The sequence below is a fragment of the Neofelis nebulosa genome, chromosome 2 (assembly GCF_028018385.1).
Source record: "Neofelis nebulosa isolate mNeoNeb1 chromosome 2, mNeoNeb1.pri, whole genome shotgun sequence".
NCBI classification, from domain to species: domain Eukaryota; kingdom Metazoa; phylum Chordata; class Mammalia; order Carnivora; family Felidae; genus Neofelis; species Neofelis nebulosa.
The window spans coordinates 87,502,250-87,523,013 of record NC_080783.1 but is presented as its reverse complement, the minus strand read 5'-3'; the positions used below and the strand labels follow the sequence as shown (position 1 = coordinate 87,523,013).

The 20,764-nt window shown below is 37.3% G+C and overlaps 1 protein-coding gene across 6 annotated transcripts in view; it reads left to right on the top strand.

Annotated features, from left to right (window-relative positions):
- The window catches only part of ARHGAP15 (Rho GTPase activating protein 15), a 573,492-nt gene that overhangs the window by 414,149 nt on the left and 138,579 nt on the right, over nt 1-20,764 (top strand). For all 6 annotated transcript variants that reach the window (XM_058694796.1, XM_058694791.1, XM_058694813.1 and 3 more), the window contains exon 11: nt 6,883-6,960. In XM_058694796.1, coding sequence (XP_058550779.1) covers nt 6,883-6,960 — 78 coding nt within the window. The remainder of the gene's footprint in view (nt 1-6,882; nt 6,961-20,764) is intronic.

Here is a 20,764-nt window from a genome sequence, read left to right as displayed (position 1 = left end):
TCTGAGAAAGAAGGCAGTGGATAATAAGGTAACTCAGATCTTCTCTATATAAGAGAGTTAGAGAGCTTTGGCCAGGAGCAAAACAGTTAAAGTATTCCATATCCAAAATCAAGTCCTCCCTCTTTTGGTAATTGAAGAGCTGCTAGTCTATTATCTGCTCACCATGGCCACCATATATTCCGATTAATTTGCTCTTTCAGTCATGAGGATAATCTGATATTTGAACATCCATCTTAAAGTAGCTCTGGATAGAAAAGAGACAGTAGAGGGAAGGACATATCAAGAAAAAATAAAAGAAACTTTTCTGATTGAAAGGGCCTAGATGTAGACACATCTGAGTATTTTACTTCTACAAGTTTAAAGCAAAAGTCTTAAAAAACAAATCCTTAAAAAGCAACTGATCTATAAGGCATTAATGATCAATTTAATAAAGGACTTAACAGCAGAGATGCTACAAGATAATGAAATATTATTTTTTAAAGTTAGAAAAGTAAAAGATTATGACGCCCAAATATTTAAATCAACAATTAATTATGAAACAGTCATTGAAATGGAAGAAATATGAAAATTTACTAATCACATACTTTTATGAAAAGAGAACTCTTAAAAAATAAACCCAAAAGAGAATAACAGTGGAACACAAGAGAGGACCAGTAGTTGACTATGATCTTGAGCTGCACTGTCCAATATGGTAGTTACAAAGTTACATTATTTAAAATTAAGTACAAGCTAAGATAAAAGCAGAGAAGGAGGCAAAACATAAGAGGCTTAAATGCAGAGAACAAACTGAGAGTTGCTAGAGGGGAGAGGGTGGGGCAGTGGGTTAAATGGGTGACATGCATTAAGGAGGACACTTGTTGGGATGAGCACTGGGTGATATATGTAAGTGATGAATTACTGTGTTCTACTCCTAAAGCCTACACGGTATGTTAACTAATTTGAATTTAAATTAAAAATAAGTAAATAAATAACAATAAATAAATAAATTTTAAAAAATTAAATTAAATTAAGTAGAATAGATATTTGGTTGCATTGACCACATTTCAAGCTCTCAGGTAGTCAGCCAAATGTGGCCAGTGGCAACTGGCTTGAACAGGTAATATATAGAATATTTCCATCATCACTGAAACTCCTTTTGGGCAGTGCTTAATTTGAGGAAATGAAGGAACCTACAAAAGAAGAGAACACATCAGACTTTGACTTTTGGAAGAGCTCCTTTATGAAGCAAAATTTTAATGTTGAACCCAATCACCCTCCTTTTTTTAATAGTAGCGGTTAATATTAAACATAAATAAGTCACAAAGTTTTTATAAAGAATAAACTAAACTTAGAGAAAGTCAGCAGTAACACAAAGGATAAAACCAGAACTATGAGGGAGGTAAGGGAAAGAAAGAGGAAACACACGAAGTTTCTTATTTTTCTGTAGCTCAGAGGTAATTTGATTTAAGAATCAACTATTTCCCAAGGTAATCATTCTTGAAGGATGGGCATCTCACAAGAAGTTATTAATAGTTAAATAAAGCCAGCACAAAGCTGTGGCATCAATACCAGCCATTGAGACAGAGCAAAAATCAAACTTAGAGTTTGAGATTATAACCTATAACCTCAGTCTTTGAAATTAAAGTATGAGAACAGATAAGCTGGTGATAGAAGGTTGGAGGCACTCAATTTAGAGGAGGAGGAATAGGTCTGAATGGCACATACACTTCCCCTCATATTCAGCTCTGAAATCAAGCAGGACCTTCAGAAGGATCAAGAAAGAAATGGGCAGCTCTCTTCGGGGGGCAGTCTGGGTGTTCCTGTGCTCATTGCTTTTTGCCAGAGGGAAAAGCCAGAAGACCAAAGAATTGTGAGAATGATTCTTCTTGTGGTAGCTCTGGCCTCCTAGGAATTAGGAAGTGCCATAAATCTCGGGAGAGGGGCTGTTTGTGCAAAATTCCCAGCCCACATTTCAGACTCCAGGGGTTCAGATGCATTTTGTTATGTTCCAGAAAAACAAGCAAGCTTTTGGGCCACACCTCTCAACCAGGCTCAAATTCTACATCTTCGTGGTTTGTCCATCATTCAAGCTACCAAGAATGCTACCTAATCCACAGTTTGCAACTATTTTTAACAGGCTCATCTGCATTGTTAAAAACTGCCTGTATTTTGGCAGATAAACCAGTCAACTCTGGAAACAGTGCTGGTCTCTTAGATTTCTTTTTGGAAAGTGTCTAAGATTTATAGTGGGAATTACTCATGACAGCTGCATTCTTTCCACTGGGTTTAGACCACCATTTGGTCTAATAACTCCTAATTGTGTGTCTATCCTAGTCTAAGCTTCCTAAGAGAAGGTGGGAGGTGGAGGAGAGAGACTTCTTAAAATTTCCTACAGCAATACCCAGTCATCTCTGTCAACGGTAAACACTGTTTTGAAACCTAAGAAGGTCAGTTGAAGATGAACAAATAAATGATATTTCAGCGAACATGGATTTCTTCAGAGAGTTTTTCATAACTGCCATTAATGCCAGTCTGATAAAAAATAAATAAAATAAAATGACTCAGCTTCACCATGTTTCCACAGTATTTTTATCATAACAAGCAAAGTTCTTGTCAGCATTCAGTCATGGCATTTTCTTGAAAGAAGTACCTTTGAAAGTGATTTTTCTCCAAACTTCACCAAAGCACAGCATGGGTACCTTGAAGACATTGCTCATTTCAAAATCATACGAGGTCTAATTATATTTCCAAAATAAGTAGTTTCCAATCCAGCAAGGATAATGTGGTCATGAAAAGGATGTCCAAATCCACCAATTTACATTGGTTTGGTTTGGCATAACTTTCAAAGTTCTTGGAGCAAAAAGAGGATGGCACGTGAATCACTGCAATTTGGGTAATATTCCCAGGACTTTGGGTTTGCCACTCTGTGAGGCATTCAGAGGGAAACTAATCAACTTCAAGACTGTACCTATGTAATTTATAACTGCTAAAATTCACTGATATGTTCCAGATTATTTTGCAAAATGTAATACCCTCCTTTTTAATATGTACTTTGTCATTTTCACTCTATTTATGTAATTTAAAAAGTATGATAGCAGGGGAGCATGAGCCATTTGAAGCAGGAGCCACTAATGTCAGAGACTGTTATCCTTCACAAGATATATGGTGTTGATATCTCTGACTCTAAAGGGCTTGGAAGTTGTGTCAAGTTAGATTCAAATTGCATCTAATATGTTTTGCTTTACTCCCTCTTACTTTCTGGTTTCTATCTTAAGCCACAAAGCAGTTTCTCTGCTATGACTTAGTTCTCCAACCACAGTGGTGGCACTGGTCTGAGTTATACTCCCTGTCTCCATCCTCAGCCCTCCCTCCTTTTATCCCAAAAGAAAATTGGGTTATTAATTTAGGATGAGGCTGCTTTGTTTAAACAGTATAGTGTTTTCCAATTGCCCAAGCGTAATGTATCCAACCCATACTGCTCTTTCAAATGTTTTTGATTACTGAACTCAAAAAAAAAAAAAAAAGTATAAGAAAAAAACTTCTACTAAAATATGAACACCAAGGGAAGGTACTTCTTATGTTGTAACTTTAAATTTCTAGAAAAGGAAAAGAACATTTTGGATATTGGGGAACTTCAGTAATTGAAATTCAGTTATAACCCTAGACAACACGTGCATTTACAATAGCGTATAAAATAATTAGAAAAGAAGTAGAAATGTGCTTCATTTTATACCTTGAATAAAGACATATGCATATTAAAGTAAGACTTACGTAAGGTTCTTATTTGAATTAAAAGTTTGTGCATTCAAGCAATACCGACCTCTGATTCAGGTCCAAAACAAAAATTAATTTAAAAAAGAAATATATAGTAAATTTTCTCGTTTTTCTTGTAATAGATGTTAAGTGACATTTCACCATGAATCATCATTTTAAGTAGAGCTAATAGGACTGATTCTTTAAAAAGCATGTGAAGTTTTCTCTCTTGGGGAATGTACATCTGCATGTTGCCTCAATGTTTCTATTTTCCAAAATATTCTTTTTCTCAAATTCTTTCAGAGAAACTGATCACTCAAGGGCAAATACTAGGCCGCTTTCATTTGGTGAAATTTTGTCTGCTTGTGGTGGCCAGCAAGACGGCATTATTCACCATTCATGGTTTTGAATGACCTTTATCTAGTTCCCAAATCCAAAACTACTACCAAAGGCCCTTAACTTGCCCCCAGCGACATTTTCCTACAGACAATATGGAACCACCAAAGGTGATTTTAAAGAAGAATTCCAAAATATTTTCCCCAATGGCTACATGTCAGAAAAAATTAAATATACCCCGAGAGGGAATACTTTAAAGGACACATTGCTTGAATGTGTAAGTTGTAATATTTTTTAAATCTATCATATTCTTTAAGATTTTATAGGTTAAATTTAAATACTAAACACCATCTAATGACAAAGCAAGAAAAGTAATGGTTAATAAATTATGAAGTTCTGAGTATATACGTATAAACCGAAGACCAATATGGTCAAATACTAACACTAGGAATTAAATATTAGAAAATTTTTAATTAACATTATTGTCACATTTCAGTTGTCAAATGCACATTGTACTTAAAAGCAAACAAACTAGAGTAACTTTTGATTAATGGAGCTATTTTGTGCACCAGAAAGAAATAATATATGTGATTTTGATCAGTGGAGGGGTCTTAAACATTCATACATACTAATAGATGTCCAACTTCATCGTAATTCCTCATAAATTCATAATTCTCAGGAAGGGACACAGATTCAAGAGTTTATTATTAGATTATTCTAGAATTACAACACTTAAACCAATTAATACATTTGCTAACAGCTATTTCATTTTATTGATATTACTCCAAATTGCTCTATAGTTGATTACATGCAAGGGCAAACATCGTGAAGATGAATAGGTGGGCAGAGAGGATTTGTAGGGGAGTGAAAATACTCTGTACGATACTATAATGATGGATATATGTCATTATCCATATTCCGACCCACAGAATATACAAGACCAGAATGAATCATAGTGCAATGATAAACATTGATTATGATGTATCAGTGAAGGCTCCTCAGTGGTAACAAATGTACCATTCTAGTGGAGGTTGCTGATAATTGGGGAAGCTATGGGTCTATGAAGAACTGGAACCATATGGGAAATCTCTGTACCTTACCTTCAATTTTGCTATAAACTTGAAACTGCTCTAGAAAAATAAAGCCTTCAGAGGTACTGGGGTGGCTCAGTTGGGTAAGCGTATGACTCTTGGTTTTGGCTCAGGTCATGATCTCACAGTTCGTGAGTTTAAACCCTACATCGGGCTCTGCACTGATAGTGAGGAACCCACTTGGAATTCTCTCTCTGCCCCTCCTGCGCGCTGCCTTTCTCTCAAAATAAATAAATAAAATAAAACTTAAAAAAATAAAATCTTAAAAGTAGTGAATAATGGTTTTGAATTATACCATCAGTACCAGCATTGCAGGGTTCATGGGTGGTTCAGTGGGTTAGGCGTCCAACTTCAGCTCAGGTCATGATCTCCCAGTTTCTAAGTTCAAACCCCACGTCAGGCTCTGGGCTGACAGCTCGGAGCCTGGAGCCTGCTACAGATTCTAGGTCTCCCTCTCTCTCTGACCCTCTCCCACTCTTGCTCTGTCTCTCTCTCTTACTCTCAAAAATAAATTTTAAAATGTTAAAAAAAATTTTAAAATACCAGTGTTGCAAGTTATGTTATTCTATCTTAAACTACTGATGAAATATGCACAATGGCAGAAATGCTCCTACTGTAAAAGAGATTATTTCATGTCAGTAAAGAGCTTTACAAAGACCTTATTTATGTTATGACAATAATTTCTACCAATTTAATACTTATGATTGTGAATTACAGTATTTAATCATGGTGCTATGCCATTTCCCTAGAGAAATAGGGAGATGGGTGGTAACCTCATCCCTGGCCTCTCTGAGAGCCTGGACACATTAATAAATATACATTCTTGACATTAAAGTTATGTTATCAATATCCCTTAAGGCGGGCGTGTAATAGTGTTTTGGTAAGTGTTTCTCTTTCTATTTTCCTGTTTCCTCATTTTTCGATAACTTGGTCATGGAAATACCTAGATGCCATAAATAGATGTGTGGAAAACAAGTGGTTGATTATCCAAATCCACGGCCAGGATAAGTTATTTTGAATTATAGACGACCAGTTTTAAAACAATCTGAAACTAATTTCACCATTTTGTCGAAAATTTTTTCTTTATTTTCCTTACATAACAGAACACTCCCTTTACCTATAATACACTAGAGATGATCAGGCTAATGATACATCTGGAATCGGATTTTCATTCTGTAGTTTCAAATAATCAGACCAATGCACCTTACGTTATAGTGATTATAAGAAAAAGAGAATGGAATGGGATAGGATAGGATGAATAGAATAGAATAGAATAGAATAGAATAGAATAGAATAGACTGGACGGAGGGAAGGAGAAAGAGGAAGGGAGACTTCACAAATGCCTTGGGTTATTTTCTGTTCAAAAAAGAGCAACAATGTATATGTAAAGGTTCTTCTACTGTCCACCACTAGTTTAATTCGTGCCTTTTCCTGGGGAATGAACCTTAACTACAGTGTAAAATCCAATGCTACCTATTGGTCTTCTATGATTCAACTAGACTTAAATTTGTTGATGATTAACTATGACTGAATTTTATGATTAGTTTGTTGAAATTAAACTATTAAGATTGCTTGGTGTAGAACAGAAATTTGTTTTCTCTCTGAGGAAGGGATATTTCGTGTTGATTTACTATTTCCTTCCTTCTCACATTTATTAATTTTTTTTCTTTTATCCTTTCAGTTCTTTTATGGACAAATATAAAACATGCCCTTTTATTTTCAGGTCTAGATGTTGATGGAATATACCGAGTTAGTGGCAATCTGGCGACAATACAGAAGTTAAGATTTATTGTCAACCAAGGTAAGTGATTTCTTCACTTCATTTTTCTCAGTAGTTTCATCTCTAACGATATTTCAGACTCTGTGCTGTATGTATTATGAATCTATAATGATAAACACTTTGAAGAGAACAAGAGAAAGTTGAGTAAGCAATTGTCACCAGAGAAATAAAAGATAGCCAGCTTACTTGGAGATTAATAGACAGAAAAACCAACTAACAGTTTACGTGAAATGAATAATTAGTGGAAAATGGCAAACTAAAAATTAAAAAAAAAGAATAATAAAAGGGCAAAATAAAGAAAAATAGCCTAGCTTTGAAAAATGCTACTGGCATATAATAAACACTTAATCCATGTGGATAAGTACTTGAATAAATGAATGATGGCAACATCAAAGTCAAAATCATAGACGTTAGAAAAATATGTAATAGGTAAGTGAAAGAATTAAAAATTAGGAAATAGATGTATCATCAAAGAATTACAAATGGAAACAATAATGAGATACTACTAAACGCCTATCAGGATGGCCAAAGGCTAAAACACTGGTAACACCAAGTGCTAACAAGGGTGTGGAATCCCCATTCATTGCTAATTGAAATGCAAAATGATACAGATACTTGGAAAGACAGTTTGGTAGGCTCTTAGGAAAATGTATTTATACCATACTATCCAGCAATCGTGCTCCTTGGTATTGACCCAAAAGAGTTCATAACTTGTGTTCACACAAAAGCCTGTGCACAAATATTTCCAACAGCTTTAGTCATAATTGATAAAACTTGAAAGCAGCCAAGATGTCCATCAATAGGTGAATGGGTAAACAAACTATGGTACATTCATATAATGGAATACTTTTTGGTGATAAGATGAAATGAGCTATCAAGTCATGAAAAGACTTGGAGGACCTTTAAATGCATATTGCTAAGTGAAAGAAGCCATTTTGCAAAGGCAGTCTACTGTACTACCCCAACTATATGACATTCTGGAAAAGGCGAAACTGTGGAGACCATAAAAGATCAGTGGTAGCAAAGGATGTAGACAGAGGGAGGGATGACTCATTGAACACAAGGGAGTTTTCGGGCCATGAAATAATTGTGTCTGATATTATAATGGCAGATACATGTCAGTATATATTTGTCAAATCTATATACTATACAACACTAAGAGTGAACCTTAATCTATAGAGTGTACTTAATAATAATGTATCAATATTGGTTCATCAATTGTAACAGATGTACCACACTAATGCAAATGTTAATAATAAGGGAATTGTGTGTTGGGGTGGAGGGTAGAGGGGTATATGGGAATTCTATATATCCCACTCAGATTTTCTGTAAACCTGAAACTTCTTTTAGAAAAAGCTATGAATTCTAAAAAATAAAAATAAAAATAAAAATAGGAAATGTTACAGGAAACAAGCAGACCCAAACATCGTAAGTTGGTTAAGAACAGAAAAACTGGTCAAAAAATCTCTATACATCTTAAAAGCTAGGATTTGAATCATCTTTGTCTCTTCCCCCATTAACCAATAGTAGCCCTAGGGTGTGCATAAAGGGAGGTCTTAATTAATACATGTTGAATAATGTTTGTGTATATGTGTGTGTTGCAAATAGGAGAAGTATTAATACAGAGAAGCATTAAATCCTCCAACAGTGTAATTTGGGTTGAACCGCCCTTTTAAGAGTTGAATGCAATAGTTCTGGCCAGTGGACACATGATTCTTATTTCTGAGAATCTTTGTAACTGAGAATCTCCTCAGCTCTGTTTGCTCACTAATGTGAACCTTTGTGTTTCACAATTACTCTCCTTCTGGGGGGGGGGGAGGGTAAAAAACCCCAAAAACAGAACTAAGCTTTACCTCATTTATTCATAGTGGGCCCACTGGACTGAACCAGAATGCCCCCTCTGTGAGTAAAAATTGGATAAAAAAGCCCTAGCCTCATTTTCGTTCCTGCTTATAACCAGCTAAAATCATTCTTTTAATATATTTCATACTGAAGCCATATCCTGATTGGGATTCTAGACAGCTGGGCAACACATTTCTTCTACAAAGAAGAAATCTCAAAACAGAAGCCATGCTAGAAACAAACACTAGTTGCATTTCCTGCCTTTTAAAAAAATTATGCTCAGCAGTTTGAAAAGGCAAAAAAAAAAATCTGCAATGAAAATATGAAATCTGTCCATCTCATCTTTTGCAATCCAGACTTCAGCGTCCTCTGAGGCTGTGTAGCTGCTCATGTTTCCATGAGAGTTGACAATGTAAAGCTGGACAGAGGCCTGAGTTGGTATCTGGTAGCACAGAATTGTCAGTAAACTGTCTCCCTGGTTTATAGCACTGTCACAATGCAGCATGCTCAACACAAATTATGCTACATTAGGACCTTTGATACTGGCGATTTCATCCAAGTTGTGTTGTGGAGGTTTTTGAATTAGATGATAAAAGAATGCATATACCGGTCTGCCTCAAAATTTTGTTAATCAGATTATCCTTTGAATGAAATCTCTGGAGTGACCCCATAACTTTGGTGCTAATGTCAGACCTTCCCATCTATATGCACACTGATCTCTGACAGCAGAGCTGACTTAGAAGAGAATCAGTGCTGGGTACAAAGAGGCTGACTATGTACATTGTAGCCTCCTTTCTGTGTGTGTGGGTGTGTGTGTGTGCGTGCGTGCATGTGTGTGCTGTGTGTGTGTGTGTGTGTGTGTGTGTGAGAGAGAGAGAGAGAGAGAGAGAGCAAGGAAATAAAGTGGCAATGAGTGATAGATAATTCCATGCAAAGCATAAAGCAGTATGTGAAAGCAATGCATTCTTTTGTATTCAAAGATGGAACATACATGATTTTGGCATAGTCTCATTGTATTAACACCTTTTATTTCCTCCATGTTCACATTCCACAATGTTTCTTATTTAGATGGTTCTAAATATACATTTTAAAAAATGAACAAGTCCTACCCACCATTAGGCTAGACAAATGAAAACTGATTTGGGGGATTTTCAAGAACAGTTCAATTGCAATTTATGTATTTCACTAACTTTTGTGAATGCTATAATCATCAGCAATTCTAAATACACCAGTTGAATGATTCAATTTGTTTTGGTTTTCTGTTTGACTCACTAAATCAGTAGGAATTGGATACCCTCATTATACTTCCAGATCAGATGGCATACAAGTTAAATTCAAAGTGATCACTTTTGAAAAGCATGTTCTAATTATAACTAGTAATGTTGATAATAATAATTATTATTATAAAAGTAGCTAACATATTTTCATAATTTATTATATGCCAGGCACTGTAGTAAAGTGCTTTACTTATACCATTTAACTTAGTCCTTTCTACCATCCCACAGAATAGGAATTATTATTGTTCCCATTTTAAAGGTGAGGAAACTGAGGTTCAGAGATGTCAAATAATATCCTAAGGTCATAGTTCAAGTAAGTGAAGGAGGTGGGACTAGATCCCTGGTCTCTATGACTTGGAGCCTATGCTGAAAACCACTACTGCCATTGAGCATTTCACATTCATTAATTGTTGATTATCTTCTTATAAAAGCGGATATCAGTCTTCATGCTACACGTCCTTGTTACTGACTTTCTGTTTACACCTGCTTTCCAGTATTTGTAAGTGACAAGTACTGCCATAGGACTTTGACTAAAATAGTTCAAGAAAGAAGGGTGCCTGGGTGACTCACTCGGTTGAGACTCTGACTCTTAATTCCAGCTTAGGTCACAATCTTGTAGTTCGTGGGATCAAGCCCCGTCCAGGGCTCTGCACTGAAAACGAGGGGCCTGCTTGAGATTCTCTTTCTCTCTCTCTCTCTCTCTCTCTCTCTCTCTCTCTGCGCCTCCCCCGCTTGTGCCCTCTGTCTCTCTCTCTCTGTCTCTCAAAATAAACAAATAAACATTAAAAAAAATAAATAGTTCAAGAAAGAAAAATGTCTAGGAAATTGCTGAACATCACAGTTATGAAGAAGCCTGGCATTGCCATTCTCTGTAGGGCTTTACATATCTGTGTTTGGACCAAGAAGCTACTTTAATCCAATATTCTGATGTTGCCTTCAGCAGTCATTGAGAACTCTCAATTTACTGGGCCATCGGTGCATGAATAAGCAGTGCTCTGCCTCGTTTGTTGTATTTGGTGACAGCTTTCAATGACATTTTGCTGATGCAACTCTTACACTCTATGAGAGCATCCCCCAAAGAAAACTGGTCCATGACCTTAGATGTCAGCCTGTCACCAGCCTGTGACACTGTGTTGATTCTTCAGCATGATCTATAACCTGATGGTTTTCTTACATGGGGGTACTTTTGCAAAGGACCGACTTCAGCATTAAGAATGCTGCATAACTGACTTGAGAACTTTTGAAAGTGGGTCTTGGAAATCTCACTCGGTTGCATCCCCTCCTCCTGACATCAACATTCTGGTTTAAGCCGCCCATCTAGGCTGATTTCCCAAACTCCAAATTCAGCTCAGACGCTCTTTGGTACTACTTAGATATTCTCTTTCACTCTCTAAAAAAAGGGACAAGAAAGACTGGCATCCTTTTTGGAAAATATTGACTATGAAGCTTCTGAAGCCCATGAGCCAATGGGAGAACCACGAAGCACTGGGGGGAGAACTGAGTGGGAATTTTCCAGACTGGTGTTTCTTAGTACCCAGTAACAAATATTCTCTCTAACCATTTCTTTGAACTGGAGGAAGTTGCTTCCCACCAGGATTTTAGACATGTTTTCCATATATAGGAAAAAAATTTAAAGGAAGAATCTTAGGGACACCCTCCTTCACTTTTTCACACCCAGAGGAACAAAATATATAAATGCCATAAATCTACGTGGCCAAGAATCTTAATTGGGTGTGTGGGTGTGTGTATGTGTGTGTGTGTGTGCATATGATTGTGCGTGTGTGTTGTTTCAAATGGGAGACAGGTTTTTTTTTCCCATTAATTTACAGTCTTGCACTTTGCATATCTTTATTCACCCAGATCTTATTGGCATAATAATCCAAATTAAACATTGGCTTAAAGAGATGAATTTGCTTATTTTGAACATGCTAAGAATAAGCTCCATTGAAAATAAACTATTAGAGAAACAATTTCATGTTACCAACTATATCTAAACTACTTTTATATAGATGTGTACCACAATGCCAAGCAAAGCATTAAGTTTAGAGCTACCCCGTGCTTTTCATATTATTTGCAGCATCAAAAATTGAATGAAAGAGGAAACAGAGAAAGGAAGCGAACAATTGGCAGTTCTGTTCTTATAAAATAGCCCTTGTATCAAGTCCATTCACTTTTCTAGTAAGTGCGTTTAGATTGCCCTCTTATTATTTTTAAAACGAGGTATTTCCTTAAGCCTGCTTCGCTCTGACTGCCAACCACAGCAGCAACAAAACAAACTGTTACTTGCTTTATCCCATTCTGTAGGGTGGTTTTTCGGTAAGTCAAATCATTGATATTGCACCTTTCTGGCCTCCTTGTGACAAGATTATCTTTTAACAATGATTTATTTTTCCCATTAAAGCTGAAAAGATCACTTGATCATAAAAGGGCTAGTCCCTAACATCGTTCAGGGCTTTGGAAACTTTCTTAGACCTCATTTTTCAGCTACATTGAAGTCTGGGAGCTCAAAGACCGTTGATGGCAAAGCTTGTATTGCTTTCTAGCTGCTTAAAAAATGTACTGTCATTAGTAAATAATGCTGAACAGAAGTAAAAACAGTAAGCTCTTCCCATTCATGTATATTTATATAGTCTTTAGTCTTTACACAATATTATGTTTTAAAAGATGTTATTTTTAAGTAATCTCTACACCCAGTGGGAGGCTTGAACTTACAATTGCAAATCAAGAGTCACATGCTCTCCCAACTGAGTTAGGCACCCTAGTTTTTACACAATATTCTAATAACAACTTTATGAATACTTCTAGTATCTAAAATACACAAATTCTGGCTACTTATTTTAAAGCAAAATTATATCATCCATTTATAATGAGTTATATTTTATTATTTATTACCTGCCAAGCAATAACAAGCTGACCTAATGCTGTGGTGAGATAGAGGCAGAGACCAGCCAGTGGACAGAGAGCACCCAGTGAACATCAGTGGAACTGCTGCCTCTTGCTTCTGAGCTATTTGTTAGTCTAATGGAAACAGTTTTAACCCCTTTGAATCTCAAACTCTTCACTTCCAAAATGGGAATAATAAGGAAAACGCAAGGGCTTTAAAAGCTCTGAATCAGCCAAGTGATATTCAGTGCTAACTTTAAGATGTTAGATGAAATAAGATCACTGCAACTTAGTTTTCTTAGGACAGTCATGATACTAAATATTAATAATCAAGTATGGTTTGAGACTTCCACCTGATTGGATTTTCTTTGATGGCATTAAGATTCTTTTTTTAGGAAGAAATATCAAGTAGGGAACAGCTTTGGAGACTGCTTGCCATCCAATGATTTGTCTCACTAGCCAAATTCATAGGACTTTTGGGTTCCTTGACACAAAAGAGAAATTTAGTTTTATTTTATCAATAGGCTCTGGGAATCACCAGATTCCAAAACCGTAGCTTCAGATTCATGGGAGAGGTGAGTGAAGTCTACCAAAATTTTAGTTCTTAATTCTAATTATGGTTTTGCCATGTAGGTTTGGCAATTGACGCCAGAAATTAAATCAGTCAGAGGTATGTAACTACCAATATCCGAGGATATTTATAAAAATAGGTCATCATAAATCATCATCATCACCAACAGAATTAAGTAGTAAAAATTAAAAACTAGTGGAGAAACACACCAAGCTTACTTTTGCTCTTAACTATACTTGATATCACTGGTTGCTGACACTGTATTTCAGAATTGTATTAGTTTTCTACTGCTGAATAACAATATTAATACCAACTTAGCTGCTTCTAGCAGCACACATTTATTATCTCTCAGTTTGTGTGGGTCAGAAGTCTGGGCATGGATTAGCTGAATCCCCATAAAGTTACTCTCAAGATGTTGGCCAGGGATGGGTCCTCACCCTGGAGGCTCAACTGGGGACAGGTGGACTTTCCAATCTCACATGATTATTAGGATTTAGTTCCTTGTGGTTTGTTGGAATTAAGATCTCAACATTACTGGCTGTTGACCAAAGGCCTTGCGGACCTCTCCATAGGCCATCACACAGCATGGCAGCTTGTTTCATTGAAGCAGCAAAGGAGAGGCTAGTAGCTAAAGCAAAAGTTATAATCCTATGTAACATAATCATGAAGGTTATATATATCCTATCACCTTTGGTGCCTTTTGATAGTTAGAATCAAGTCACAGTTCCTATCCATACCCTAGGGGAGGGGATTACACAAGACATAAACACAAGGATCAGGGGATAATTGAGGGTCATATAAAGTTTTTCTACCCCAAGAATCAAGTAGGGAGCTTTGAAAAATAAAGATTTGGGAACCCAGTCATAAAAACTCTGGTATAAAAAGTCTGGGGTTGAAGCTATAGGTATTTTCTTTTAAAAGAAAACCTCCCTAGGTAAGTCAAGTGCATAGCCGTGTTTGGGAACCCCTGCACAACATCCAGCTCATTTTATTCTGGTTATCTAGTGGAGACGAGACCCACAAGCCATAAAACGTACAAGGTTTATATTTGAGTAAGGCAGAAATAGACTGTGAACTCTTTTTGTTAACATAATTTCTAATGATGAGAGGTTTTCTTTTTGATTACTGATTGATTTAATGATGTTCACTAGCTTTTATGAACTCTGAGTTACAATTTAGAGTATAACTAAAAAATGCCACAGATGTCACATGTATGTTAGTAGTATGATTTAAATTACTGATCTATTTTTTACAACTACAACCGTTTTCCAATGTTGTAGATTCTAGAATAAATCAAAAAGGAAAGATGTTTTCCCTAAGGATATGCTTTAAAAATGAAGGAGTAAATAATATTTAAAAATGTAACTAAATGATGCCAATGCTAGCATTTAATTGAGAATCTGCTGTATGGTGGGTATGGAAAATTAGACTTAGCTGTCTTCCTCATAAAAGTTTGCAAGGTAGATAAACTTTATTTTCCACATGATTTACACAAGAAAATTGTAATTCAGAAAGATTAAGTAACTTTTCTAAGACCACAATATTAATATGTTTTGAAGCCAGACAGTGAATCCATTTTAAACTTACTCCAAAGAATGTATTGCTGAGTCCTGGATTCAATTTACCATGGGGGGGGGGGGCGGTGAGAGACATGTTCTTCTTTTTAACATCAAAGAATCCAAACCACTTGTTCTCATTATAATACTATACTTTCTTGGTGTACTGTCTGTGGAACTCTTTTATAAGAGAAGACTTCATTTAAAAGATCCTTTTAATAAATAACTCCTACCTGCCTCTGACTTCATCAGGAGTAGGAAGTTCGATTCATCTCTGTCTCCCCAATATAGCAAAGTGCCTAATACTGTATGGGGGCTAAATAGAGACCTGTTCCTATAAAGTAAAATAAGAGAATGATGAACTTCTAATACAAACCCACTCTGTGTCAATATATGTTGATACATTGTGTTACGTATTCTTGGGTGTTCCATTCATTGTGTTCCATTTCTTGGGTGTCTCAGTAAAGAAAACTCAAGCTATGTTAGATTTTCTCCCAGACTGTTATAAACGAGCATTTAATTTTAGACTGGATAAAAGCATCATGGAACAGAAATGAAGAGTTTAGAACCCTGTGTCCCCTTCTCCTACCTTCATATAACAAAGTTTGAGGAGATATGACTTACTCTTCCTTCACAAAGTATGTTGTTAGCAATTGGGCAAGTCAGGAATGATATTGGCAGCTGTGGTATAACTTGGCTTGCCAGCTTAGCTCTCCAAAATGTTGGGAATGAGCAGGTAGACAGAAAATCCGTATTGGATAATAGCAATGAAATGATCGCTCTTGTTAACGCCACGCTCTGAATTTTGAATTTTGAAAAAAACGCTTTTGTTTTTGTTTTCACACAGGAAGTCCCTGTTGCTGGTAATTTCAGCTTCTGTGACTCACATATATTTATCTAGCACCTCTTTTCCAAGTTCTCTGTGTAGTTTAGAAGCATTTTCTAACAAAAGTGTGCTTTAGGAAAAAAAAGTATTCTTATCACCTCAAAGCTGCTTCTCAAAAAGGAAAAGTAACAGGTGCACGGCCAACAAGGAACTTTTTCAGGTTTCCATGCAAATCCTGAAGATAAGTGTCCAAAATGTACAAATGTGGGATTTTGAAGCAATGCTCAAATGAAAATCAGAATGACTTAGAGACACGTCGATTTCAAAACACATTGTCTTTTATGCTCTCACATACGTGGGCCCACTGGAGGGAGTGGCAGGTATCCCGTCAGCTTTCCTCTTTTCTGAGGGTCCCAAGCACATCAGGATCAATATGAAACTGAGAGGTCAACTCCGTAAAATATGATTTTAGTTTTTACATCATCCTTCCATTGACAGACACTTACAGAGCTCTTATTATGTGCCAGGCAGGCAACATGCAGGATTCTGGGACTTCAGCAGCAAACACAACACATGGACACAGAGCCTGTATTTCCATGGCTATTCTAATCCAATAGCCAAAAAGTCTGGTGATTTATTCAGTGTAAATTGGCAAGAAATACTAGGATCTGCAGGCTTCACAGATTCTTTTCTTCCCAGCTCTCTGATATCACCATGTACCTCTCTTTTGCCTCATTATCTTCTAACCACCCTGGTTTCCTTCCTCAGATACATCAAGCTCATATCCTTACTAAGACCTTGGCTTTTGCTCCTACCTACCTGATATGTGCTTCCTTCAGACCCTGACAAGGCTTTCTTTTTGACACTCAAGTCACCTCGTCAGTGAGACTGGCACATCTGAAACACATGCCTCTACCCTACCCACCCAGTCACTTGCCACTTCAGTGTCTTGTTTTATTTTCTTCAGAACATGTACTATCTGGAACTGCCTGGCTTCTTTGTCTGTTGCTTCAGTGCCTCCCTCCCTCCTCTCTACTGCACCTCTATGTGAGCAAGACCTTGCTTGTTTTTGGTCACCTAAGTATCCTCAGCTCTCATTGTACCTGGAACATAATGGTCTTTAGATAAATATTTATCGAATCTGAATGGATTCAATAAGAGAATGATTAATGAATAATGGTAGATGATCAGTGATGGTTAGAAGAAAATCTTTAGAATTTGAGAGTTTCGATGAACAGTCCAATGAACCGTCTACTTGTCCTCACCTCCCACCTCTACTTGAAGTCACGATCTGACTGTCCAACACGGACCACACAGGAGAGGCTTGGCGAAAGGAGGAGGCAGCTGTGAAGCTGGAAGACCTGAGCCAGCCCGACAACCTGGTTCATTAGGCCAAGAAAGATGGTCTGAGGGAACAATGGATGACTCCCAAACCCCAGTGGTGCTAAGACCGTGTTAACAGGACTGTCACCTGCTTATGTGAATTTCCAGTCTGATCCCTCTCAGTGCCACTGCTTGTTGCCAAAGCTCTTCCAGCTCCATATCAGTCTGCCTAAGGGCACCTCGGGCTCAGATTGTGAGTGACTGCCCTGCTCTTGCTGTGACTCAAATAAAGCAACACAAACTGCAAAGTATATGAGAAGAATTAAGAAAGGAGCAAAATTCGTTTAAAGAATAAAATACAGCTTTAGGTTGCCGAAGGAAAACTTCAAGTAGGGATTTAGTAATTCAGCATTATTTGCTGAAAACTTACCATGAGCCAGGCTCCCTTCTAGGTACTGAGGAGAATTTGAGGGGATCAGGCTGTGGTGGAGTGTAATTTTAGTGCAATGAGATTGCTAATAAGCAAACACATACGATGCTTATAAGTCATGTCAAGAATCAAGATAGTGAGGGGCTCCTGGGTGGCTCAGTCGATTAAGCATCCGACTTCAGCTTAGGTCATGATCCTCTGGTTTGTGGGTACGAGCCCTGTGTTGGGCTCTGTGCTGACAGATCAGAGCCTGGACCGGCTTCAGATTCTGTGTCTCCCCCTCTCTCTGCCCCTTTCCTGCTCACACTCTGTGTCTCTCTGTCTCTCAATAATAAATAAACGTTTAAAAAAAAAGAATCAAGATAGTGATGTAATAGAGAATAACTGGTGAAGATAAGAGGGAAGTTCGTTAGATTGGATGGTCTGGAAAGATCTCTTTGAAAAGGAGCCATCTGAGTGGAAACCTGATCTGATCGGAAGGAGAGAAGCATGCAAAGATGTGAGGGAAAGCAGAGCAGGCAGAGGGAAACTAGTGCCAAGGAACTAGGGCTTGTGTGAAATCAGGGCACAGAGGTCAAAGAGATGGGCAAAGCCAGTCCGGTGAGGCCCTTGTAAATGAAGATGAGAAGTTTTGCCTTTCATTCTAAGTCACTGTGGTGTCGGAGGGATAGTAATCAGGAAATGATCTGATATTATTTATGTGTTTGTCTTTAATCATTCTGGCTGCTATGAGAAGAATAAATTTCAGAGGGCAAGAGTAGAAGCAGGAAAACAGTTAGGAGGTTGTTACAATAGTTCAGTGAAGATATAATGGTAAATGATTTCTGTGAGGTAAACTGCATATCCCAATCTGTCTCATTTTCCGTGCGCCTCTTTGAACCATTCTTTTTTAGGAAGTAAGGGGCAATGAGAACACTGGCTCAGGAGTTAGAAACCCAAGGTCAGTTTCCGCATGACCTCTTACTAGCTGTGATGTCCTGCCCAAGTCATTACTCTCCCCAGGGCAATTTTCTTATCTTTAAAGGAAGATAGTCCATTCTCTTGAAATGAGGCGATCAACATGAGACAATGACTACATTACACTGGAAAATGCTACACCACATAGAAATGGAAGTTCTATTGAACTATGTCCCTGAGACCCATCCTAATGGAGACAACCATCGTAATCAAATGATATGTACAGGTTTTTTTAAGTAAAGAATATTTGATAAAGGACTAATCTTATATGTTCCTTGGATTATTTAAATATCACTCACATTTTCCCTGGATTACCCCAATTTAGAGGAATTCCTTTCAAATACTATGCTTGTACTTTCGACTACTCAATGCACAATAATCACATTATTATTACTATATAATTGATATATATTATTACGTAATTATCATGAATATTATTATATATGTGTGTCATATAACATTAAATTAGGTACATAGCATATCTTCTCAACACACTGGACACTGCTAAAGAGCAGAGCTCATATTTTTTTAAGACCTTCTGTCCTATATTACCTCAAAGAATATCATACGCCCAATAGTCTCTACACGTTTTAATTAATTTATTGATTAGGTCCAAGGTTGAGCCATTTCCTTCAAAAAGGTGAGGCATTTTCTACATGCTAGACATGAGTCTCAAAAGGACTAGTTTACTAAGCATTGCTGAACTCTGTTTCCAAAACATTGGCAAGAATGCATAAATGCATAATATGTTAAGACTAGGTACTGGTCATTTTTATTATCTTTTTTTCTCAATTGTTTCCTCATTTCCTACAATTAGCACATAATTACTTTTGAAAAGACATTTGTTTTAGGGAACTAGGTGAATCTTCTTTAAGAGAAGGACATGCCAAGAGAAGGTTCAGTTCTCCAAAGCACTTTTAAGTGCTGACTCCCTAGATCTTTATAAGAAAGCTATCCACTTCATAGAAGAACACAAGTCCCTATGAGTTTAAATGAATAGCTGAAAGTTGCATTTGTTCATTCAGCGTATCTTTCAAGAAGGCACTATGTGTCTCGTGGTAATCTAGAAACAAGCTGGAACCAAAGCCTAGCTATACTCTTTCAACAATTGGTCTCCATCTTGGGGACACTCAGGGTGAGCAGGGTATCCAATAGTCTGCTCAACATAATGTCTGTAAGATTCTAAAGGGCCCACTGGAATCATTTTGCTTAAATAGCAGTCTTTCTTACTGTTTCACCATCTCATGTTTGACGTTTCTCCAGACTGTTTGTCTTTTTGTGGCCTCCTCTCTCCCTGCTACATTTTTCCTTAGTGAGTGCGCTGCTGTCCCTTCTTATTAATCTGTTCCTTCCATGTTCTGACAGCCATCAAGTATTCCCTTACCTGTCTTTGCTCTTTCTTTGAACTCTGTTGGGATTCACTGTCCCATCAACCAGCGGGACTGGAGTAAGTATGTACATAATTATTTCATTGGTTTCAATGGAAGGAACAGCATATTTGTCTTTCTGAGTGAGAGGTACACCATTGCTGGTTTTGCTGATTGGGAAACAACACAAATCACACGATTCCTGGAATAAATCTCAATAGGAATTAGCTTCTTTCCTACTCTCTTCACATAGCATGTTATACCTGTGGTTTAATACTGATTTTCATCTATTTTGCACTGTATCTCACTCCCTTTCCCAACCATTAAGTGCTGGAAGGTGAAATGTACTTCACAGTTGCTTCTGGATTCGCCATCACATCCACTGTGTGCAAGCGCCTTATAGGCCCTGTTATTTCAGCCAGGAGAAATGTGTGCCTCGGCGGCAGCATTATAAATTTTGCCCTCAGAGATCTAGGTGACTTGAAACTGGGTTCAGTTATCAATTAAAGAGTGCTTCTGGAGCTTCTCAGGTCACTCTGTCCTTACACCTGACACCTTCAAGATGTTGAGTCTTAATGAACCCACTTTCTCCACACTCAGACCTATAGCACCCATGTTCTCCATTCCCCCTCTCCCTCTCCCTTTTCCCTTGCCTTCCACTGGACTTTATCGCCCCCATCTACCAAGGGTCTTCTCTCAAGATGACACTCTGTTAATCTGAGTATATTAGATCATGCTCTCTTCTCATCCTGGGAAGTATAATGTAAGGGGCCTTCTATAATCAGAACAGTAG